This window comes from Dermacentor silvarum, chromosome 11 (assembly GCF_013339745.2).
Source record: "Dermacentor silvarum isolate Dsil-2018 chromosome 11, BIME_Dsil_1.4, whole genome shotgun sequence".
Classification (NCBI taxonomy): domain Eukaryota; kingdom Metazoa; phylum Arthropoda; class Arachnida; order Ixodida; family Ixodidae; genus Dermacentor; species Dermacentor silvarum.
This window is the reverse complement of record NC_051164.1, coordinates 100,465,531-100,486,524: the sequence shown is the minus strand read 5'-3', so window position 1 is coordinate 100,486,524 and position 20,994 is coordinate 100,465,531. Positions and strand designations below refer to the sequence as shown.

Sequence of the window (20,994 nt, the reverse complement as noted above, 5' to 3'; positions counted from 1 at the left end):
ACGAAATATTGGGTATAACGAACAGCAGTAAAACCCCCCCTTGAAATTTTTTGTATAACATTGTTATTTTATATATCGAATTACCCATATATCAAACTTTTTTATGATCCCTGTCAGATTCGATATAACCGGGTTCGACTGTAATAATAATAGCGTTTATTTGCATCAAACACATACACGATGCTGGAGACCAGCGGGAAAAGCTAGCCCACAGGATGACGAAGCCACAGGCCTGCTGTGGGCACAGCATAGCGGCAAGCACAGCTACTTGATGCCACATACGTAAATCGCAGTGAGCTCAATGGAACTTCTTAGCTATGCGAAGGTACATATTGAAATCGCGGAAGTTTTAGGAAGAAGAAAAGCTGTAGAAAAGCTGATAACAGTATGGATGACGGGCAAGTCCGTCTCGTAGAACGCGCTGCGGTCAACGAAAGGCGCTGCGCAGAGGCGGGCTCCACATTAGCCTTAAAGGGACAGACAACCGCTTTTTGCAAAGGCTAGAACGGGCCCTGTTTTTCTCATTAAACTCGGATTTATATTTTAATTCCTCACTAAATGTCGCGGAACCTTTGGCGCCCCACGCCGCAAGAACGTGACCATACTTGCGAAGTCTAGCACGTGACCTTCTACCAGTGTATGCTGTTCCTGGTCTTTTTATCAATATTGAAATGCAGTGACATTTTTTCTATTATAAGTTTTTTTTTTCTTCTAACTTACAATGTGCAGATAAGCCTTCGTTTGTAGTGAGCAGAAAAGTGGCGCTGCCTTCGCTTTCGATTACTTGGCTTGGCTCGTCTATCGACTGGATAACGACGACGCCGGGGGCCATCCAGCCGTGACGTAAGCGTGTACTTGGGAAAAAAACGCGGTAGAACTATAAGAAAGGTCTGTACAACAACGCAAACGATTATGTACCAGTCTATTTACCCTTAAAAGTGGTTGGAAATGTGACAATATAGGTGGCTAACCAGAGCTGCACTCCCTCCAGTGAAAGCAGGACGATGGGCGGCTTTCGCAATTTGCGACGCGGGCTATCGGCATCGCTATCCCTTCTCGGCGTTTTTTAGAGGCTGCTCAGATGATAAAAAAAAAATTCTGCTTACAAAATATCCGCGCGCTTTTGGAAGTAACCGCTGCAGGTGTAAACACTATACCGAGGGCGAGCTTTTCGTTGCGCCATAAAAATCTGTCCATAAAAATCGGTTGTCAGTCCCTTTCAGCACACAGGTTACCTGGGGTCAACCTGTGTTCAGGTTAGTTAAGTTCACCTTTGCACACTCCAGTGCTAGTTAGAAAAAACAATAAAGTCAAGAGTGAGGTTGTATTATTTTAATTATACTTTTATACGAGTAGACAAGCATCACTGTGATCCGTGGCATCGCGACCTCGAACCGACGACCTCTCGCGCTCGGCAGGTAAAACGCCCAAGCCGCATCCACCACGAGAACCAAAGTTTGGGGAAGTTTATCGACAGGACGCGCATTGGGACAAGCTGCGAAGCCCAATTATAACCCTCGCCAGCCTGTACTCTATTAACTGATCAACTAATTGGCTGTGTTTATTTACACGCGCAACATTTATAAGCGGATGAACAAAACCCGACAATGCTGGGCTAGACAGTCGGTCTTTGTTCCCGGGTCAACGACACGGTGCAGTTCGAATCGACGCTGTGGACAAGGTTCCGTTTACACAGGAAGCCGTCAGTATACTTGTTTCTCGCTGCTAGCACTTGAGACTCGCTGCTCTTTTTGTCGCTCAAACAGCTCACAGTGAACGTGGCGATATCATTTACTGCGATAGACGTCGGCTCACATGAACACGCTATAACGTTCGACAGGCAAGTTCGCCCGGAATATTAAGAGGGCGACTCATTTCGTTCATCCCTCAAGCACTGCGGCTTAGCGAACAAAAATAGCAATTAATGGACCAATCACTGGACTGGGCTTATCACTGGCTCACCAAAGCTTCAAGGTATGGCGGGTGTCCCACGCAAACTGTACAAAACTTCGTAAAATATGCAAATGCCACGTAGCCGGACAGAACCGAGGTAATGTTTGCCATCGCTTGGAGATACACTGTTTTTTCGCATACCGCCTAAGTACATAATTAGTCTTAATGAATCAGCATCTCAAATATAATTAGAATACAAATGTCAATGAGGAAACTGCAGAGCAATATGAGAAACTCCCGATGCAGCTTTCTGTTGCTCAATACATGATAAATAAAATCATTTTTCCGAGCGTGAAAGAAGCCCGCGAATACACGCAAAACTGACGCGTGAAGGAAAAAAAAAATTGATTTCACTCCAGCGACGTTCAAGCTAGATGACGATGATTTCATAGGCGTATCCGTCGAAACGGGGCGGTGACAAATAGTCCCCTATCCAGCTTGAGCTAATCAGGCATGCACAGCAGTCGAGCATTATGGCTATATCTATCTGATGTTTTCTCTCTACATTAAAACCTATATTTCTATATGGTACCTATGCCTGCAACTGACTCCGGGTGGGTCAATATCTTCTCTGCTTTTTATTCACTAACGCCTCTTGCTTATCTCGACCGCTTCCACACACTTCTTTTTGCGTTTTACCTTATCTTTCCAGCGCCTTCCTTCCCTGCTCACTTTTTTCTGCGTCAAGTAATGATTGAAGAATACGCCATTACTTTTTCGTTCACGGAAAAATCTGACTGCCTTTTACGCGGCTATTTGCTAGCCAAAACTTCTGGTCCACAGACTGTACTCATCCTAATTAAGTGCGGTGCCTCCAGGGAGAAAGAGCGAGCACAAGGGCTTTGCAAAATATTCCTCCGATTTGATGTCCTCGTGGTCTCCGGGCACCCCACCGGTCACCTAGAGAGAATGCCATTCTCGCGCATGCGCAGAATATTCTTACAAGTGGTTCATTGACTGGTATGCGGTGAACGCGACAGATGACAGGTGAACGGACGCTGTACTGAACGTCGTCACTGCTCTGCCACGTCATGCGTGCGACCCGTCAATCAGCGCCTTCACCTGCGTGTCTTTTGCGTCATACGCAAAGACCCTAAAGGTCCTTTTACAGGCATTACAAGGTGGGTTTTAAAAAAAATCAATGAATGACCATTATGCATAACACCGCAAGTAAAAATGAAGAAACCCTTCACGAAATACAACATACAAGATTACAAGTACAAGATTAAGATATACAAATACAATATTGAAAAATACAAATACATGTTTGAAAAATAGAAATACAAGTTTAAAATACAAGGTTAAGTTTAAGTTTAAATACAAGGTTTAAAATACAAGTTTAAAATACAGGTCGTCGAAACGCTATTATGTATCAGTATGCATCCAGCACTTCACTTTATTAACAAAAGCATCATGATTGTTCTCGGAATTTCAGCTGGCAGTTGGTTCCAATGGTAGATGGCAAGGAATAGTGCTGACTGATGCGCAAGTTTAGTACGAGCGAACTTTGCCTGTACATTAAAAGGGTGATCTAATCTGGGAAAGACGCGAAAGGCTGGCTTCTGTGAATGCCAAGGGATTATAGGCGGTGTAAGTGAGAGATAGCAGTGTAACAAGTCTTCTTTTTTCGAGCATGCATAAATTTAGAGATAACATAATATCAGTTACGCTGTAGTAACGAGAATGTTCTTTCGTGACAAATCTAGCAGCCTTATTCTGTAGTGATTCGAGTTTGTTGGTGATGCATTCTTGGTGCGGATTCCAAATGATAGCGACATATTCCAGTTGCGGTCTAACTAAATTAAGTAACGTATGCTAAAAGTTTGGTCGCTTGGTTTGCGTAATACATGAGGGCGCTTGACAAAACCGGGGGTTTTGGACGCTTTGCTGCTTATGTAATCGTTGTGCTGGTGCCACGTCAGGTCTGAATAAATGTGAACGCCTAGATGTTTTACTGTGGACACTTTTTCAATGGCCACGTTATTAACAGTGTAAAAGCAAGTCTGGGGTACACCGGTCGTGGTAAATGTAATGGCTTTTGTTTTGGAGATGTTTTTCCCCATCGGCCATTTTTCGCACCACTTGGCAATTTCATCAAGGTCCGACTGCAGGAAGTTAGCATCATCAGAATTATTTATCTTTCCCTAACAAACACAGTCGTCAGCAAATAACCGGACAGTGGAAGCAAGGTTAAGACAGTGGAGTACGGTAAGGATCGTAGTGCAGCACAAATGTGGCGGTAGGTTGGGTGGTTTTGAATCATTCCGATTATTTTGAATGAAAACAGAAAGGAAGTCCCGAAAGGGTGCCCCGATTTCTTCCTCGCCCGGCGCTCCAGTGCGCATTGAGGCACCCTGGGATGTCCGGCCACTCCTCCCGAACACTCAGAGGGGCTGGTTGTTTCACAATAGCGCTCACAATACCTGCACGTGCTGTGAGACCTCTGTACGCAGTTCTGTGAACCAACACAGACATCCACATTCATGCTACTTTGGTTAAACTCGTAAACCCGTTCTATAGGAAACGGGTTAAACGCGACCGAATTCGCATTAACATGGGCGCCATATGGATGGAGCAGGTAGAACGTCCGCGCAGAAGAGGTAGACTTTGACGCCATCTACGTCAAGAGGTAGCGATTCAGCGCGGGGTTTTGCATATGTCGCAGCGACGTCATGAGCTTTCACAGCTAGTCGGGTTTAATCAATTCCCGATCGGTTGAGGAGAATGAAAACTGAATGCATTATATACGAATCACACCGGACCTAACAAGTTTCGAGGACTTCGCTGTGCCAAACAGGTTTCGACACGCCGAAAGAGGAAGCGTCAGCTTGGAGGCTCCTATCTAGCTAAATACACGGGAAATGAGAATTAGTTTTTTCTTGGCAACAAATGCACCAAATTTGATTAGGTTTGTAGCGCTTAAAAGAAAGAAGATAAAATCTAGTGACTGTTGGAAGCGATAGTTTGATTTCGGCCCGCAATTTTTTAACAGTTGAAAATCGCCAATTTTCGGAAAACGAAGCTATCAAGTTTACAACTCAGCACTGAAAAACGATATCACAATTATGTCAACTACATCTTTACTAGCACATGTCAAGCGCACAAAATTTATGTGTTATACATGGCTTTAAAGTACAGCACTAGCGTGTGAGTGGGACTTTTGCAGAACCCCCGTAAGCACTAAAAAATTCAAGTAAGACATAAATTTTCATACCAAATTTGTTCGCTTTAAATTCTGTAACGCATAAAGTTTACAGAACTGCGAAGCCTGTTTCTGGTGCAGAGTTACCGATTTGTAAACTTCGTGCTTCTATTTTTATTTTTTAAATTACCTATTTTCAGTCTACCTAAAAAAAATGTAGGGTGTAACTCAAAATTTTTCGCGCTACAATCCCTAGAATGTAACTTTTTTTTTTCTTAGATGCAACAAATTTAATTCAAATCTGTATGGTGTACGCCATAGTCACCGTAGACCAGCGTTATTCCATTCCACCCCCATCGAAATGCCGCCACCTGGAATCGAACCCCGCGTCCTCGCACTGGAGGAAGTATTCTGAGATTCGTAAGCAGCGTATACCATAAGCGCCAAGTTTCGGAGCGATATTTTTTACCTTCACTTGACGTTAGTTTCCTCCACTTATAGTCGGCTCTTTTCCGTCAAGTGAAATGAAAACTAGAATTTTCGAACAATACTTTCTTTTAGTGAAAGATGATTTAGTCCTTGTTACTCTGTATTGTGTCCATTTAATGAACGTTTGGTGTCAGGAACGTCGAGAGTTGGATGAAGTCTTCTTGTGATTTGCGCAGCGCTCACGAAACCCAAGAAACGACAGGAAAGCTTCACCGAGCGCGCACTGACTCACAACTACGATTTATAGGAAGAACACTAACATATATATGTATGAAGTGTATATATCTATGGAAACATCAGGAAAAGCAGACTTGTAACGCGTACCTTGGAGCTCTATTGGGGACATCCGCAGTAACCAATTTCTGCAACGTGCAGACAAGGTATGCATGTACTCACTTGTCATTCATAGCCACGGACGGTTGACTGACGCAACCATCTTCTTTTCTTTTAATATGGGAGACCTCAATCAGTTCGTGAGCGCTGCGCAAATCACAAGACGAATACGCACGAACTTGCTCACTTTTCAATCCCAACAAACAATCTCAACAAACAAACGAGCAAGCGTGCAAGTGTGCCGACCTTGCGGGTCGACACCTGCACGGCCCGTTCTGCGAGAGCGCGTCCTGGCGCGCCGATAAAAAGGAGCGCGTCGAGGCGCGGTGACCTGTGAACGGTCCGGAACTGGGCCAGCGAAGCGTACACGCCCACTGCACGACGATGATAGACACGCGAGCTGCCACGCGTCGCCCCTCCAAGCTGGCCGTCCCGCCGCCCAAACGATGGCCGGAATATGCTGCTCCTTTATGTTAGGATATTGACAGTCACTTAAGTATGCTTAAGTAATTTGTATGCGAAAGCCACCTTAATAATCCACCTTAATCTACCATTATCCACTTTAACCTACCTTAATCCACTTTAATCTACCTTCGTTCGCTTTAATGCACCTTCGTTCGCTTTAATGCACCTTCGTTCGCTTTAATGCACCTTCGTTCGCTTTAATGCACCTTCGTTCGCTTTAATGCACCTTCGTTCGCTTTAATGCACCTTCGTTCGCTTTAATGCACCTTCGTTCGCTTTAATGCACCTTCGTTCGCTTTATTCTACCTTCATTCGTTTTATTCTACCTTCATTCGCTTTATTCTACCTTCATTCGCTTTATTCTACCTTCATTCGCTTTATTCTACCTTCATTCGCTTTATTCTACCTTCATCCGGTTAATCTACCTTTATCGGTTTTAATTAACCTTAATCCACTTAATTCACTTCACCTAAATTCACTTTACTCCACCTTAAGTCACCTTACTCTAACTTGTTCTAACTTTAATCTTGACATAGAAACATACAAGACGCTGACGATCTTCCCTGCCACTTGTTGCGGACAACGCCGGCTCTTCAGCCACGTGTGACATCTAATGAGTGGGTAACTGATTGGTCAAGCGACTGATCAGGTTATTGTATGGCTGATTAAGTCGTTGGTCAAGTGATTGATTGATTGATTTCGCAGTAAACGAGGTCCGAGTGGCAGGAAATAGCTAAAGTCTTCCGTGTTTCTTTTCTGTTTTCAGGACGCAAACGCTGCCCGATGACAGCACAGAGGAGGTGCACTGCCGCCGATGCCGAGGTGTCTACAGGCGGCAGAGGGCGCGGTGAGATTATTACCTATGTTAACCACTCGATGAATAACTAAAAAAGGGCGTAGCGTGGGTGCATTATTTCAACGCTCTACTGGTATTTTTTTTTTTTTTGACTGATAAAGGCTGATTATGAACGAAGAAAGCGAAAGTGAGCCTTCACCTGATCAATTTCGCGCCAATCGCGGTGCCGATGGCGTCAATCTGCCGTCTTTGCTTGCACTGTAAATTTGTTTATTTATTTATGTATTCTTTGAGGGCGTCTTTTTTTTTTTTTTTTGTAACAAGAAAGTCCGCAAAGGTCGCCAGGTTCAGCACTTCCCGATTTCCGGCCACAATATCGTTTCCACCATCTCCAGTTTGTGTGACACCAGAGTCAATTCTTGGCTCGTGCACCCAGATTGCCCAGAGGCGTGACATCGCGCTCATTGTGCGTACGGGGTGCGTTTCATTCAGTGTGTACCCATAGTCGCGCTCAATACGAGCTACGACTGAGGACCTCCTATGAACTCGAAAAAACAAACCTAGGTCAGAACGCAACATCGCCAACTATCTAAGATTATTGTGATTATTGTGACGTCTCGCCAGCTCCGCACGCCTGCGTCCCGGACGGCCTCGCACACTCTTTTATCAAAGTGACATTTCCAGCCTCGTATCTCTGACAAACTTGCGATTTCGCGCACACTGTGACGCGATTGCTCAAGAAACCTCGAGTTTTCCGTCAGATGAATCAAAAGTGGCTGAAGTACATCTATAACGCTATAAAGAAATGCGCGACCGACGGTGGAATCGAACCTCTGTCTCCCAGCACAGCAACCCTGAAATACCCCTGTGGATTTAAAAGCCGCTTAAAAAAACAATACCACAACATTCCTTGTGTTATAGTAACATTACACGTCAATGTATACCGCATGTAACCTATCCTGTACTTCGATTAAGTATTAAAGTCGAACCCGGGTATATCAAAGCCACATATAGCGAATTATTGTATATAACGAACAGCAGTAAAATCCCCTTGAGAATTTGTGTATACAATTTTCATTTCATACATCGAATTACCTATATATCGAACTTTTTTGTGGTCCCCTTCAGATTAGATATATCCGCGTTCGGCTGTACAAATATTTGGGTATATCAATTACATTTTCTGTATTCACTATCCATGTATACACTATCTTTATAAAATATTTTTGTAATGGCCGTGTGGCTTTTCGTTTGCCTTTCGGTTTCATCTGTTACGGAAAATTTTTATGTAATGAATCCATTACTAGCCTAATTAGCTAAGGATCCAGATGAGTGATCACAATATTGTTGTACCACTTATCTTTGCCAATCAAAGTATTTCATTCAATTCAACCCAAACGCTCTAACCATTAGGCCACGATCGCACGCATGCCTCTCGCGTGCCGAAGACGCTCTTCGAAACGTCTGGCACGTGTTTAACGCGTCAGTTAATCGAATTATTTGGAGGTGGCAGCTAGCACTTTGAGAAGCTGCGTTAGACTGATCTGCCTTCGGGATAAGCCCACATGTTTCGTCAGAGGAACGTGATACCTCCAAATAGGGTGCCTCGATGCCAGCTTGGTATTGAGGCACGCTATACGTGCAGTGTGGTTGAGGTCCGCCTATAACGATATCGCGTTATAATATTTGTAATCGCGCTGACTTCTTTCGCCCCGAATTCGGTGCAGTCACCCGCCGTGGTTGCTTAGTGCTTATGGTGCACGTTGGGCTGCTAAGCACCAGGTCGCGGGATCAAATCCGGGCCGCAGCGGCCGCATTTCGATGGGGGCCAAATGCGAAAGCACCCGTGTACTTTTAGACTTAGGTGCACGGTAAAGAACCCCAGGTGGTCCAAATTGTTCCGGAGTCCTCCACTACGGCGTGCATGTATCAATCATATGGTGGTTTTAGCACGTAAAACACTGCTTGGTATTTCCCGGTATCGTCTCTCGAGTGTTGGGGACGCGGACGAAAGCATTGCCACAAATAAATGTTTCCTTCTTCTCGAATGTTTTGCCCTCCTTGCCCTTAACGCACGTAACAAGACGACGCGAGGCGCGGTTTCCTTCCGTCTTTCGGCATCCTGTCCCAATGACTCACCCGTCGATAGCGCGTATGGACTGTGCGGGTACAATGAACTGGGCGCGTTGACGAGTCAGCAGAGCCGGGGCTAGTTTCTTTCGAATCTCTAGAACAAAAGAGACGCCCGTCCGGGAAGAAACGTTCCCAGACAGTTCCGCTCTAGGCACCTTTTGCGTCACTGTAGGCGTGAAAGTGGGTTTGAGTCACCACGCGTCGACACAGGCGCCCTTCTAACTATTTAATGACTGGCCGGCTGCCTGCCCCTATTTAATGGCTGGCTGCCTGCCACTTGGTGACATAAGCAAAACGTTGCCTCGAGAGTCGCGGCTACACGCTCCCAGTTATATTATTTCGCGCGCTCGGATAGCCGAATTTCGTCGTGCACGCCCCAGTTGTGCGAGTAACCGCATTTTTTTTTTTCCAGATTCAGAAGCTGATTCGGTTTGTACGGAGAACTCGTTTCAATTTCTCTATTCGGGTGAGCCCGCTGAAATTATAAGTTTAAAAGTTAATTATTGGATGCTTGTTAGCGATTAATTACCTCGTATCACCCGTCACCCCACGGTCACAACCACTCGCAGCCATGTGTCCAAAGGAACCCGTCTTTTATTAAGGCGAAAGCCTTGTATATGTCTCATGGTGAGGTCTCCGCTTCAAGGTCGTTTCAAAACCGCGTCGTGGACACGAAATGGTCCTCTTAGGATAAGAGGGGATAATGCGCACAAAACGGCGATTAAGGGTGGAAGAATGATTAAGCAAGTGAACTGAAGTGATAATGGGCATACAGAGAGGTGAATGAGGTGAATTAAGAGTGAGTTAAAGGGCTTTAGTTGAGTGATATAGGAATCAAACGAAAGGTAATGATGAGATAGAGTGAGCTAAGATAACGAAGAGTAAATGAGAGTGAACTAAGAGTGAATGAAGGTGAATCAAGTGGTGACAGGGTGAATCAAGAGTGATGAAAATTAGAAATTTGATGTAATCGAGCAAACCAAGTGTGGTGGAAGTAAAACCGAGATGATAGAGTGAATGAAGGTGAACCAAGCAGTTATAGGGCGAATCAAGAGTGAATAAAGGGTGAATTAAGAGTGAAGCAATGGGTTATGAAGTGGGGGAGTGACTTGCCAAAAATATGAGAGATTTGAGGGTTCGAGTGAGAGTGACTCAGCAAAAAAGGTGCTGAGTCACGGTTCGAGTTTGGTGAAACATAGGAAGGGTGACTTGCAAGAAAACATGATGACTCGCAAAAATGACTAAATTGTGGTTTCGGAGGCATGATGACTCAGGAAAAAAGTGCTGGGTCACGGTTAGAGTTTGGTGAAATAAGGATGACAAGTTTGGTGAAATAGGGACGTGCCATTGAGTTGGCGGCGTTCGGGCTTTCGCCTTCACGTCGTCTTAGTTGTAGCATAACTAAGGGACCTCTAGTAATTATTGCAAAACGGCTATTTTTAAATATTACTAAACGTATTCGTAGAAACACCACGTATGCTCAAGAATGTGCTCTCTTTCTTTCTCTCTCTCTCTCTCTCTGTATACCCCAATTTCCAGTGCAACGCGCGCCTAATGCGCAATGTGTGGGTTTGGCTCCCACCGTTAGAAAGTTTTTTTTTTTTTCTTTTCCCTTTTTTTCCTGCACTCTCACTTCCCTTTACCTCATCATTTGTACCTTTCAATTAAAAACAAATAATAATTTTCCCTGTGCTTTTCCTGGCTTCATTATCTGTTGTTTGTATATATTGGACCGAGGTGGTCTTCCCCACTTCTCGTTCATTGAATTTATTCGTGCATATATACTTCAGACGCACAAACTGAAATTGATGATTGCGCTGGAAAGTTCGCAATGCCAAGTTTAGGACTGCCGTCCTCAATTTCAAGTTACACTCGCAGGCGAAGGAGCGAAATCGGCTTTATCACGGAATCCCTGGTCCCTGTACTTTTACTGAGTACCTGTGAGAAGTTTGCTGCGGCATGTAACTGTGGTAGTTTCTCGCGTTCGTAACACACCAGTCCGTAATTAAGTTCAAACTTAATAGCGCGACTATGCTAATTTGCTGTATTCAAGTATCAGGAAGATATTGCACGACGTGGAACTATACGCATGAAAGCAGTGAACAAGGCGTCACTAAACGGCTTGAAAAACAACAAGAGATGAAATTGAGAACTCTTTCACCCAGCGTAATTTTCGAATAACGCGCAGCCTACGTAACACATCGCGTATTGCCAACTGGACCAAGTTGAGAACATGGCCGAATTGTTGGCGCTCACGCCCGAGTGGAACGGGGGGGGGGGTGAACCTGCATCAAATGTGTTCCCGACAGCGTCGGGCGGAAAGCTATCGCAGAACGATGCGGGATGTCGTTGAATGAGTAAATGGAGAATAAATTCTAGATGAAGGGGAAAGTGGGCTACATAAAGATGTATAGAGAGCGGACGAAAAAAAAGATGCCAAAACGTGCTCGAGTTCTTCATGTAGCTGCATGCCGTTGCAAAAGCCGGCACACGAGGCTCTTCTCTTCAAACGCGAGCGTCTAATGTATACTCTGACACGTGATCAATTGGACTGCGCGTTTGGACGCATCCCGCATTAATTGGATGGGCCACATGCCGACGAACTGCCCCGTCTATAGCCTCGCAATCCGGTAGCACTTCCGTCGAATGCCAGCAAGCATATCTTGATTTCTTGAAGAGCGCCAAGCCAGTGATCATGAGTTCTCAATGGAGATTATAATAAATTGCGAAAGGTAAAATGGCGAGAGGCCTAAAAAGTAAAAAAAAAAAAACTGCGTAAGATATGGAAGTACTGAAATGATGGACAACGACCAGTGAGGTGAGGTATGACCATAAAATCTTGTTACGAAGGAATGACATACTAAAAATGTGTCAGACTGCCTCAAGAGGGCCCGGAGGCACATGCTCTACAAAACACTGCTAGTGCCGCAACGGCCTCTGGTGAGAGGATTTCTAACGAAGAGCGCAGCGGCTTTAGAGAGATACTTGCAACAGTCTGTACACATCAAGTAGACAGCCTCATGATTGATGTCTCAAACAAACTTAAAGCATTCTTACACTTCTACATTTCGCTTGAGGTCATTAGCTCCACGAACGCGGACTCTTCCAATAAGTTCACATTGTGCTCACAATGTGAGTTCAGACCTTCTTCTTGTGGCTTTGATACTCTTATCTGCCATTATTGGCCGAAATTACCAAGCAATCAGTATTTGCGTGAACGCACGAAGGTGATAAAGCCCTGCTACTTGCATAACCATTGCGAAATGTGTTTGTAACGCCACATTTCGCCGGAAACAAAACATCAACTTTGCGAAGTCGCAAAGCCGTCCGAAGCCAGCAGGACGAAAGTTCAGCTGAAACCATGCACTATGCCAATGATATCCTTGGCGGCTGAACTGCCATCCTTGTAGTTCCTCCGTGGGCACCAGCGCCACATTTTCCTTTATGGTAGCTTTCGTAGGAAACTATGGGTAGCACTATATGGTAACGGTACAAGACTGAAGAAAAAAAATGAAAATTTGGAGGACGCTTAAGCTTCGCCTTTAAGACTGGAACGCGCCAGCATTCAAAGATACCTGAATGCTTGTCAGGCTTCCCGGCAATTGCAGCTTTTTTTTTTTTTTCCTCCGCTTTCTCCTCTGCGCGCCGCTACCGTTTTACGCTGCCGAGGAGGCGAGCGCTATCTGGATGGTGTTTTCGCAAGTAACTATACTCGAGCGCGCCGCTGTTATGGTAGAAATGCTGGAAAAGGGGTTTGTGCTTGAGGTTCCTCGCAGCACAATTATGTTCTCTCGTACATTCAAATTACAACTAGTTAAGTCATACTTTACGATTTTTCTGACGGATTTCACTTTGAGAAATGCAATTTTATTCACTAACGCCTTGCGCCACGCCGAAGGCCTGTGTGGTCGGGGTGGTTAGGTATGAATTTCTCCGCCACAGACGCCGATGCTTACGCCGGCGCCGACGTCTCGACGCCGGATTTTCTGCGACACGGGGCCCTTAACGCTGTCGCGTTAAAAACGACATGTACATCGAGCCAAGACAACCCAGTATCCAGATGCGCCAGAGCTTGCTCACGTATACACGTTGCACGGAAAGCTGGGATCCGCTGCGCCCTGAAAGCGAAACGTCGCGGCAACGCCTATATATACGCCACGGCGTCACGTACACTCGGTCGGAACCCGCCATTGTCTCGACGAAGCAACGCGACCGACGAAAGAGGCCCGCGAATTGTTCTTTCGTAATACTGAAACTCGTTTCCCGGCCCTCTCCGCTCATGCGATGCGTGCCACCTTCGCGGTTTCCGTCTCTGTATAACTTCGCTCGGCCGACCCGGACGGTCATATATGGGCCGGGCAGCGCCGCTGTCCCATTGTGAGTGCGAATTATTAGAAACGCAGTGCTTCCCGCAGTCACGTCACAAATGCGCTTTCTTGTTTTTTCTTTATTTCTCGGAGCTGCTATTGTCTCTAATACGCCGTCGCTCCAGACTCTGTACAGCGAAGGACGGCAATCGTTCGCTCTGCGTGACTCCTGTCGCGTGCGACCTTCTTGACTCGGCAGACGGTTCTATATATAGTAGGGAAGTCATGGCAGCACGCGATGTGTGGAACACGATATGAAGCACACCGCAGATTTCAGTTCCGAATAGCGGATGCTCTTGAAAATGCGCTTTATAGTGTCAGAGGAAAGGATCCTGACACTCACCGAGACCGTCCTTAGCACAGAAGGCTTTGAAAGCGTTGTTGCGCTTCTTGCGGAGAACTGGTCTTGGAGACAGACTATAAGCAGTGTCGTATTCTCCTTTGTTTTGGTGCTCTTCTTTACATTGTTTACATCTCTTTTCTATTATATTTTACTCCCCTTGCTCCTTTCCCCAGCACCGGGTAGCCAGCCGGTCTGAGAAATGCCTAACCTCCCTGTCTTTCCGTCTATTCCTCCTTCCTTCCTTGATCCAGTTAGCGTGAGCTGCTAAAAACTTGGGCTCAGAGATTGGCACGCGCTGTCACTCACCCTTGCGCACCACCCAGATCCCGGAGGCCATGCTCAAACGCGATTGGAGGGGGGGGGGGGGGGGGTATTACGGTGATCGGTCGCAAGACCTGTGACGACCGAACACCTATGTACTAAAATCGTGTCTTGCACCTTGCTCTTTCAATATTTCGTTTTCGTTGAGGAGCTTTGCTACAGTTAGCTGGGACACCCTATATGCGTCGCGTTCATTACGAGCAACGGAATGCGGCCGGTCGAGGCGAATGCGGCGCGAACGACGTCGACGACGCGCACGCCTGTCGCCCTATATATACGCCCATGGTGGCTACACGTCGCTACGACACTACTGCCAGCGCCATCCTCCAGGGCGAGCGCCTTTCGACACCGTTTAAGCGACTCCCACTCGCTCCTGACGAGTGAAAATATAAAAACACGCCGGTTCATAAAATCCGTAGTCAAACTTCTGACGCATGTCGCGAAGGCGTAGCAGGCTGAGGCGAAACGCGTAGCTGGGAGTACACAGATTAGACTCTCTAGTAGAACGGCATCACGCCCTCCGTGATGTGCCTCGAGAAAGGTGAATGAACGCAGAGGTTAATGCGTTTTGAAAGGGGGGCAAAGGCCACGATACCGCAGCAGCAGCTTGCGCATGTTTGACAGTGGAGATGACACGAACACCGCGTGATGGGAAACGTGCAACGACAAGGCAGGCTGTAAGCTTGCCTGTGGCAAAATTGCAGGTAGCGCTATTTCAATTCTTGAACTGGATTACTCGAAGAGGTGAACGTATCACGTCCGCGAGGTACAAAAATGCGTCATCGAGTGATTAACAATTAACTTTATGGTACATACTGCAATTTATGAATTGTAGCCGGTCAGTTTGAAAGACATATCGACTTGGAACGAATTCTGAGGGTGGAACCGGTTTCGAGATACATGCGCCGTCATATTTGCGGTAAAGGTACCATGTTACACTTTCGTGCTTCAACGCATGAAATGGCGTTGTCTTAAAAAAAAGTGACTGGAACGCCAACTGCATTTTGACGCAAACTTTGGGAATGCCTACCTCGAAACTGATGTCATCCTGAGAATTCGTTCCTAATGAATACGCCTCGCGAACTCATAGGCTACCATTCGTAAATAACAAATATGTGCCGCAACGTAATTAACTAAAAACTTGGTGAACACTTGTTAATTAGGTGATGACGCATTTTAGTTTCACGTGGAAGTAATTTCCGCCTCTTCCAAGTAATCCAGATCAAGGATTGGAATTGTGCCATCTGCCAAGTTAACAACGCTATACCAACAAGGCCGAGCGTAAACTCTTGTCAAGTTCGTTTCGTCAGTGGTCAGAGCGATGCTTCGCCATGCGTCATCAACAGAATCGGCCGGCCGTGAACGGTAGATGACAGTGCCATAGAACACAGCGGAAGGCATCGCTATACAAACTTGAGGCCAGAGAATGTCGTTGGCACAGAATCGTTACAATATCCCAGCCCCAGAACAGCACCTCTTAACAAAACCTTGAGTACAGCAACAAGGTGCTCGTCCCCTTCATTCACGTAACAAACCAACTAAAAGCCCAAACACCCGCTCAACACGAACGTGTTCGCGTCACGCACACGCACTGAAAAAAAAAAAAAGCTCCAAACGAACGAATTACGGTGAATCAAATTGAAACGAGATACCGAAGCCAGCAAAGGACTTCATGGGGCAACAGCGAAGAAAGTATACACGCGGCACTTTCATTTCTTGATCTTCAAGATTGTAATCTCGCGAGTCGAAAAGCAAACGAAAACTCCTGGCATGGCCAGGGCCACGCGTTGACGATAAAATGAACGCTCTCGTGTTGCGTAACGAGATTCCATGATCTTCAGATAAGGAATCCAAGTGAGTGTCAAGGGTGCAGCTTGACCCTGAACGAGCAAATGGCGTCGGTTCGATGGAGGAGGAGTCGCCCTGCGGCGGTATAAAGATGGCGCTATTGCATCCAGTTCGGGCGGCCGATCTTGTGAACGCCCCTTTCCACCTGAGAGACCACGGCAAAGTTGGCTGAGCGCTCCCACATTTGATCGGTCGCGCGTAACCCGATGTTTATCGGCACATGAGGAGTAACTGCGCAGCCAGCGAACACCGGACAAAGAGAAATTGATTGACATATTGAATTTGAAAGAGACGCCGTGCATGCCGAAGGCTGTGGAACTAATTCTGACCACCCTGTGGTTTCTATAAAGACAACACTGAAGAGAAAATACAAGTTTAACTGCATCAGTAAATTAAAAATATGCAAAACGACAAAATCTATACTCTAACCGCGAGAATTTATGCTTTTAGTTAAACCAGAAAAGGCGCAAACAAAGAACGAGTGGCGAAGCCATTCTCGAAACATGCTCGCCGTGAAGTCATGGCTTTTGACGGCGTCTCCTCCGGCCTATTTCTTACGGTAAACATGACTACATTGTATTCCGAAGGAACAGAAGACTGAACTTCGATAGTTCTGAGAACTGCTGCAGCGAAAATACTTCAACAAGTGTTACTACGCTTCTTGAGATCCACTGGCCTGTGTTTACGCCTCTAATTAGAGAGCCGTTCCTGTTTTCCTTTTTCGTTTTTTAACCCCTATCAGTGCAGTCAGTGCTATCAGTGCAGTCAGTGCAGGGTAGCAAACCGGAAACTCGAAAGTGGTTAACCTCCTGCCTCCCCCCCCCCCCTCTCTCTCTCTCGATCTCTCGAAGTTATGGTCCTAGCGCGATTATACATACCTGGAGGAAAAGAAAAAACGTTTTAAAACTGGATTTATGATAGATTTTATCAAACAAAAAGGCGAGAGCATTTACGACACGATGAGAGGAGTCGGGTAAGGCGAGTGTGGTCTTCTTCATGAATGAAATACGGGCACGACGAAGAGTAGTTTAACGAAAGCTGATTTAGTTTTGCCTTTAGTTTTGTCTTTGTGATCGCGATCGAGCCCGATTCTCGACCACGGTTGGCATCCTCCCGCAGATTGTGCGAAGCAGCTAATCGCGATCGAGAAATTCGATCCCGACCTGGCTCGATTGCGATCAAAAGTGCGCCGTGTGACACTCTTATAAATGTGGGCCCTGTGACCTGCGACATCGACCTGCGAACACATCGTGCTGCAGCAGCAAAACGCCGCAGCCACCGATCCGCCTGCTGCGGGTCAGAGGTCAAAGAAACATGGCGGACGACAGAGAGCGCTGGGTTTGAACAAATCGTATTCCGAAAAAGGTTCGAACTACATACGGCCGACAATTATCGCCATTTAGCGTGATACGGCAAAGCGAAGGAATACGTGATATCAACGTCTATAAAGAAAACACTGTTCCTTTACGGAGAAAGGTGCGGCGCTAGCACAGAAGGGGCGCTATATAGCACAGGCATTGTCAGAGCTTGTGATCAGGGTTCTCGATATAACAAAAGTACGCGTAAATAAATCGAGGGAACAAGCCATTAAGATATTACACACGTAAATTACCCACGCGCGTGTACTTGGTATCTGTTGTTAGTTGCGACACTGTTTATTTTAAATGATCGTCTTGTCATTGTCTGCTAAAACTGCATCTTTATACATTCGTAATTGGAACTATATATAGCGTGTTTAAATGCGCGCTTTGGCGCCAAGTTTGCGTGCGGGGCAACAGACACACGCAAACTACAACTCTGTAGCCACTCGCCAGCCGTTCCTTCTGAAGAAGAGGGGAATAAAGTATCGTTCATTCATTCGAACGTATTCCCAGACGTCTGTCGAGCAGCTGCTGCGTTTCCGTGTGCACGAGGTGACAAGAATCCATCCAGCTATACGTCAATGACATCTTTGATTGATTGCCTCACGGTTCGAGTGGCTTTTTGTTTTGTAATTATACAAAGGTAATTCAGTAACACACTTCAACCTATTTACCGCTTAGTAATGTATGCATTTAGTGATTCACTTACGCCTCTCTTCTGTCTAAACACGCAGAAACGACGAACTTTCACCGCTGGAGGACGCAAAACCGTGGCCCCCAACTCCCAGCCTCGCCGCAGTAGCGACCCACAAAACCGGCGGTGGCGACGCCCCAGCGGACCCTGGCGACTGCCCCGAGAAGCCCGTGACCGGGCACTGGTGCAACCGCGTGGTCGAGCCCGCGCTGGTCCTGGCGTCCGAGCTCCTCCAGTACCCGTGGGGCGCCGACGCGCTCTTCCTGGTCGGCATCGTCCTCCTCGCCTCGCTTCTGGTCATCCTCTACTACGTGGTCGCCGTCGTGCTGCCCATCATGGTCCTCGCCGTGCTCCTGGCCATGGTCAACTCGGCCCTCTTCGAGAGCAGCCGCTTCGTCCACATCCTGCAGCGGCTGGGGCTCACGTGACGCACCGCGTACCGCGTATACACATCCGACACGAGGCCCCCCTTTTGTCAAAGTGCCTTCGTGTTTATCATGCCCTGTCTGATTCTATTGCCGTAATTTAACACCCACGAAAACGCAGAACACCTAGCTGCACTTCTGCGGTGTTGAGTCGCCGAGGAATTTTCGCTCCTCGGGTACGAACACGTCCACGGTCAACTTTCCGTGTCCCAGAGTGTTGTCGCAGAGCGTTATCCGTGGCTCTTGTCAAATTCCGCAATTTTGTAGCTTTGAGCCAATCGAAGCTCTGTGCAGAGCCAATCAGAGCCGCCTTGTGAGCTATAATCAGAGTTGACAAGAGGGGGACAACATGGTGGGATTCGACGGCGCCAAGCGTCGCACCCATGGAAAAACAGTGTCTCACAGGGGACCTTTTGGCTCAAAACGCCAACATGGCATAATTCGTGAGTGTCCATAGATAGAACCACAAGTGCCTATTGAAAATCGTAGATCGAGCGCAGATGTCTCCTGATCTGGTTGTTAAAGACGCTCTAGCCAAACCTTCCGTTCGCACGCTTGTACCAGAGATACGGATCGCGTTGTTGAATCTTGGCTCTTTGACCTGTCGTTTACCGAGGACACCCTAATCTACAAGCGATGTCTTCGTGTCTACTACACATGTACGAATATCGTTGCCGTCTGTTCACCTCGCACGGTTGGATGTCACAATTCAGACGCTGTGTCTGCATGGTCTGAATGTCTATATACCAGAGACGTGGCCCGAGCTTGTTTTTTTTTTTTTTTTTTGACGCCACTGTTTAAGCTGAATTGGCGTTGTTTTCTGTTGACGTCGTCAATTACGATGGCACGATTGTTAAACTGGCGTGCAGTAAAATAGGTGTCCTCTGGTGAGGCTCTTGCTTTATGCTATGTTTTATACAACGATCTAGAGACGTAAGTACCTGCTGAAAGTGCCTGCTAAATGTGGAAGGTTAGAAACAAAACGCCAGTCTACGCTGCAGCCCCCTTGAAGATGACCTCTAGCCAGTCACCAATTCAAAGGGCAGCAAAGCACATTTCGCAAAAGTTAATCGTGTTCTGTAATGCGCAAAAGTTGGTGCCGCACATGGCACTGCATGCTATACAAGAAGGCAGTGCGACCGAACACATTGCAATACTTAGGTATCTTCACTTAAGCGTCGACAATGGCGTCGGCCTACGCTACTTTGTCTTTCAATACAACGAGTCCCATATGCGCCCTTATTGAGAGTGGTGTTGCACTGCTGCAGATTTGGCCGCTACGGTTGTCCTGCGCATTCATTCATTTGCTTTAGTTATTCTTTTTCCTGCGTGTATGTTGTTTTAATATTGTTCTGCGATCACCTTCGTACTTTGAAGAGAAGCCTCTTTTTTGTTGTTGTTGTTGTTTTCTTTCCGCCAAATGACGCTTTGCCTCGATTTTCCTGCGTACTGGTGCCAAGTGGAATCTCGGCGCACGCGCCTGTGTTCTGTGTCTTCTTTCTGTCTTGTATATGACCTCTGTCGGAAAACAGTGTTCAGACAACTTTCAGGCTGACGTCAGGTATGTTGCCACGTCGGTCCGAAGTCGTTAAGTCATTTTCTACCAGGGTCCCAATTTTCCGTTGGTATGTATAAATGGTGCGTCTTTGTGTTAGTCCATCGTGGCTGTGTGTGTGACAACTATAAGTGCAATTACGAAGAATTCTGTTTAGCGAACCCTTGGTCATCTTTTCGAATCTCTACAGGCGTTCTGCTGCCATCGTCGTGTTGTATTATCAGGAAGGCATACGACGCACTGTGACCACCCGAAAAATAAAGTGGGATGCACCTCTCAAATGCAATCCTTAACTGTTCTGCCTTGCGTGACGCTGTACTTGTACGAACTCTTTGCGGAAGTGAAAGTTCAACAAAAAAAAAGAAACAGAAATAAACCTGAAAATTTGCATTTGTGACTTCGTGATTGCAAGAAACCTCCGCAACGAATGAGAAGCCGAGAACTCGCCGGAAGTACCTTTTTGAATGACTATATATAAACAACTTCCTTGTATAGAAACACCTAACACTGTGTTGTGTAAAAAAGCCTAATTAAACGTGCGCTTAGTATGAAACTATTACACGGCAAAAGCGGTACTGTCATTGCCTGCTGAAATAGCAATTGCTATTGCGATATAACTTGAGTTCCTTCAACCACTTTGGATACGTGGTGTTTCTCGCTCCACAGACGGAGCGGCAGGTATATTGGAGGAAGCGCAGGTGCGGAGACAGAGAGCGAAGCGCGCGAGTGGAGAACGCTCGAAATGACATCTGGACATATCCTCCGAGAT

The 20,994-nt window shown here is 46.4% G+C and overlaps 1 protein-coding gene across 1 annotated transcript in view; it reads left to right on the top strand.

Annotated features, from left to right (window-relative positions):
* The window catches only part of LOC119433713 (uncharacterized), a 44,633-nt gene extending 24,020 nt beyond the window's left edge, over positions 1 to 20,613 (top strand). Inside the window, exons 4-5 of the mRNA XM_037700965.2 lie at positions 7,149 to 7,229; positions 18,286 to 20,613. Coding sequence (XP_037556893.1) covers positions 7,149 to 7,229; positions 18,286 to 18,673 — 469 coding nt within the window. The 3' untranslated portion in view covers positions 18,674 to 20,613. The remainder of the gene's footprint in view (positions 1 to 7,148; positions 7,230 to 18,285) is intronic.
* The last annotated feature ends 381 nt before the right edge of the window (positions 20,614 to 20,994 follow it).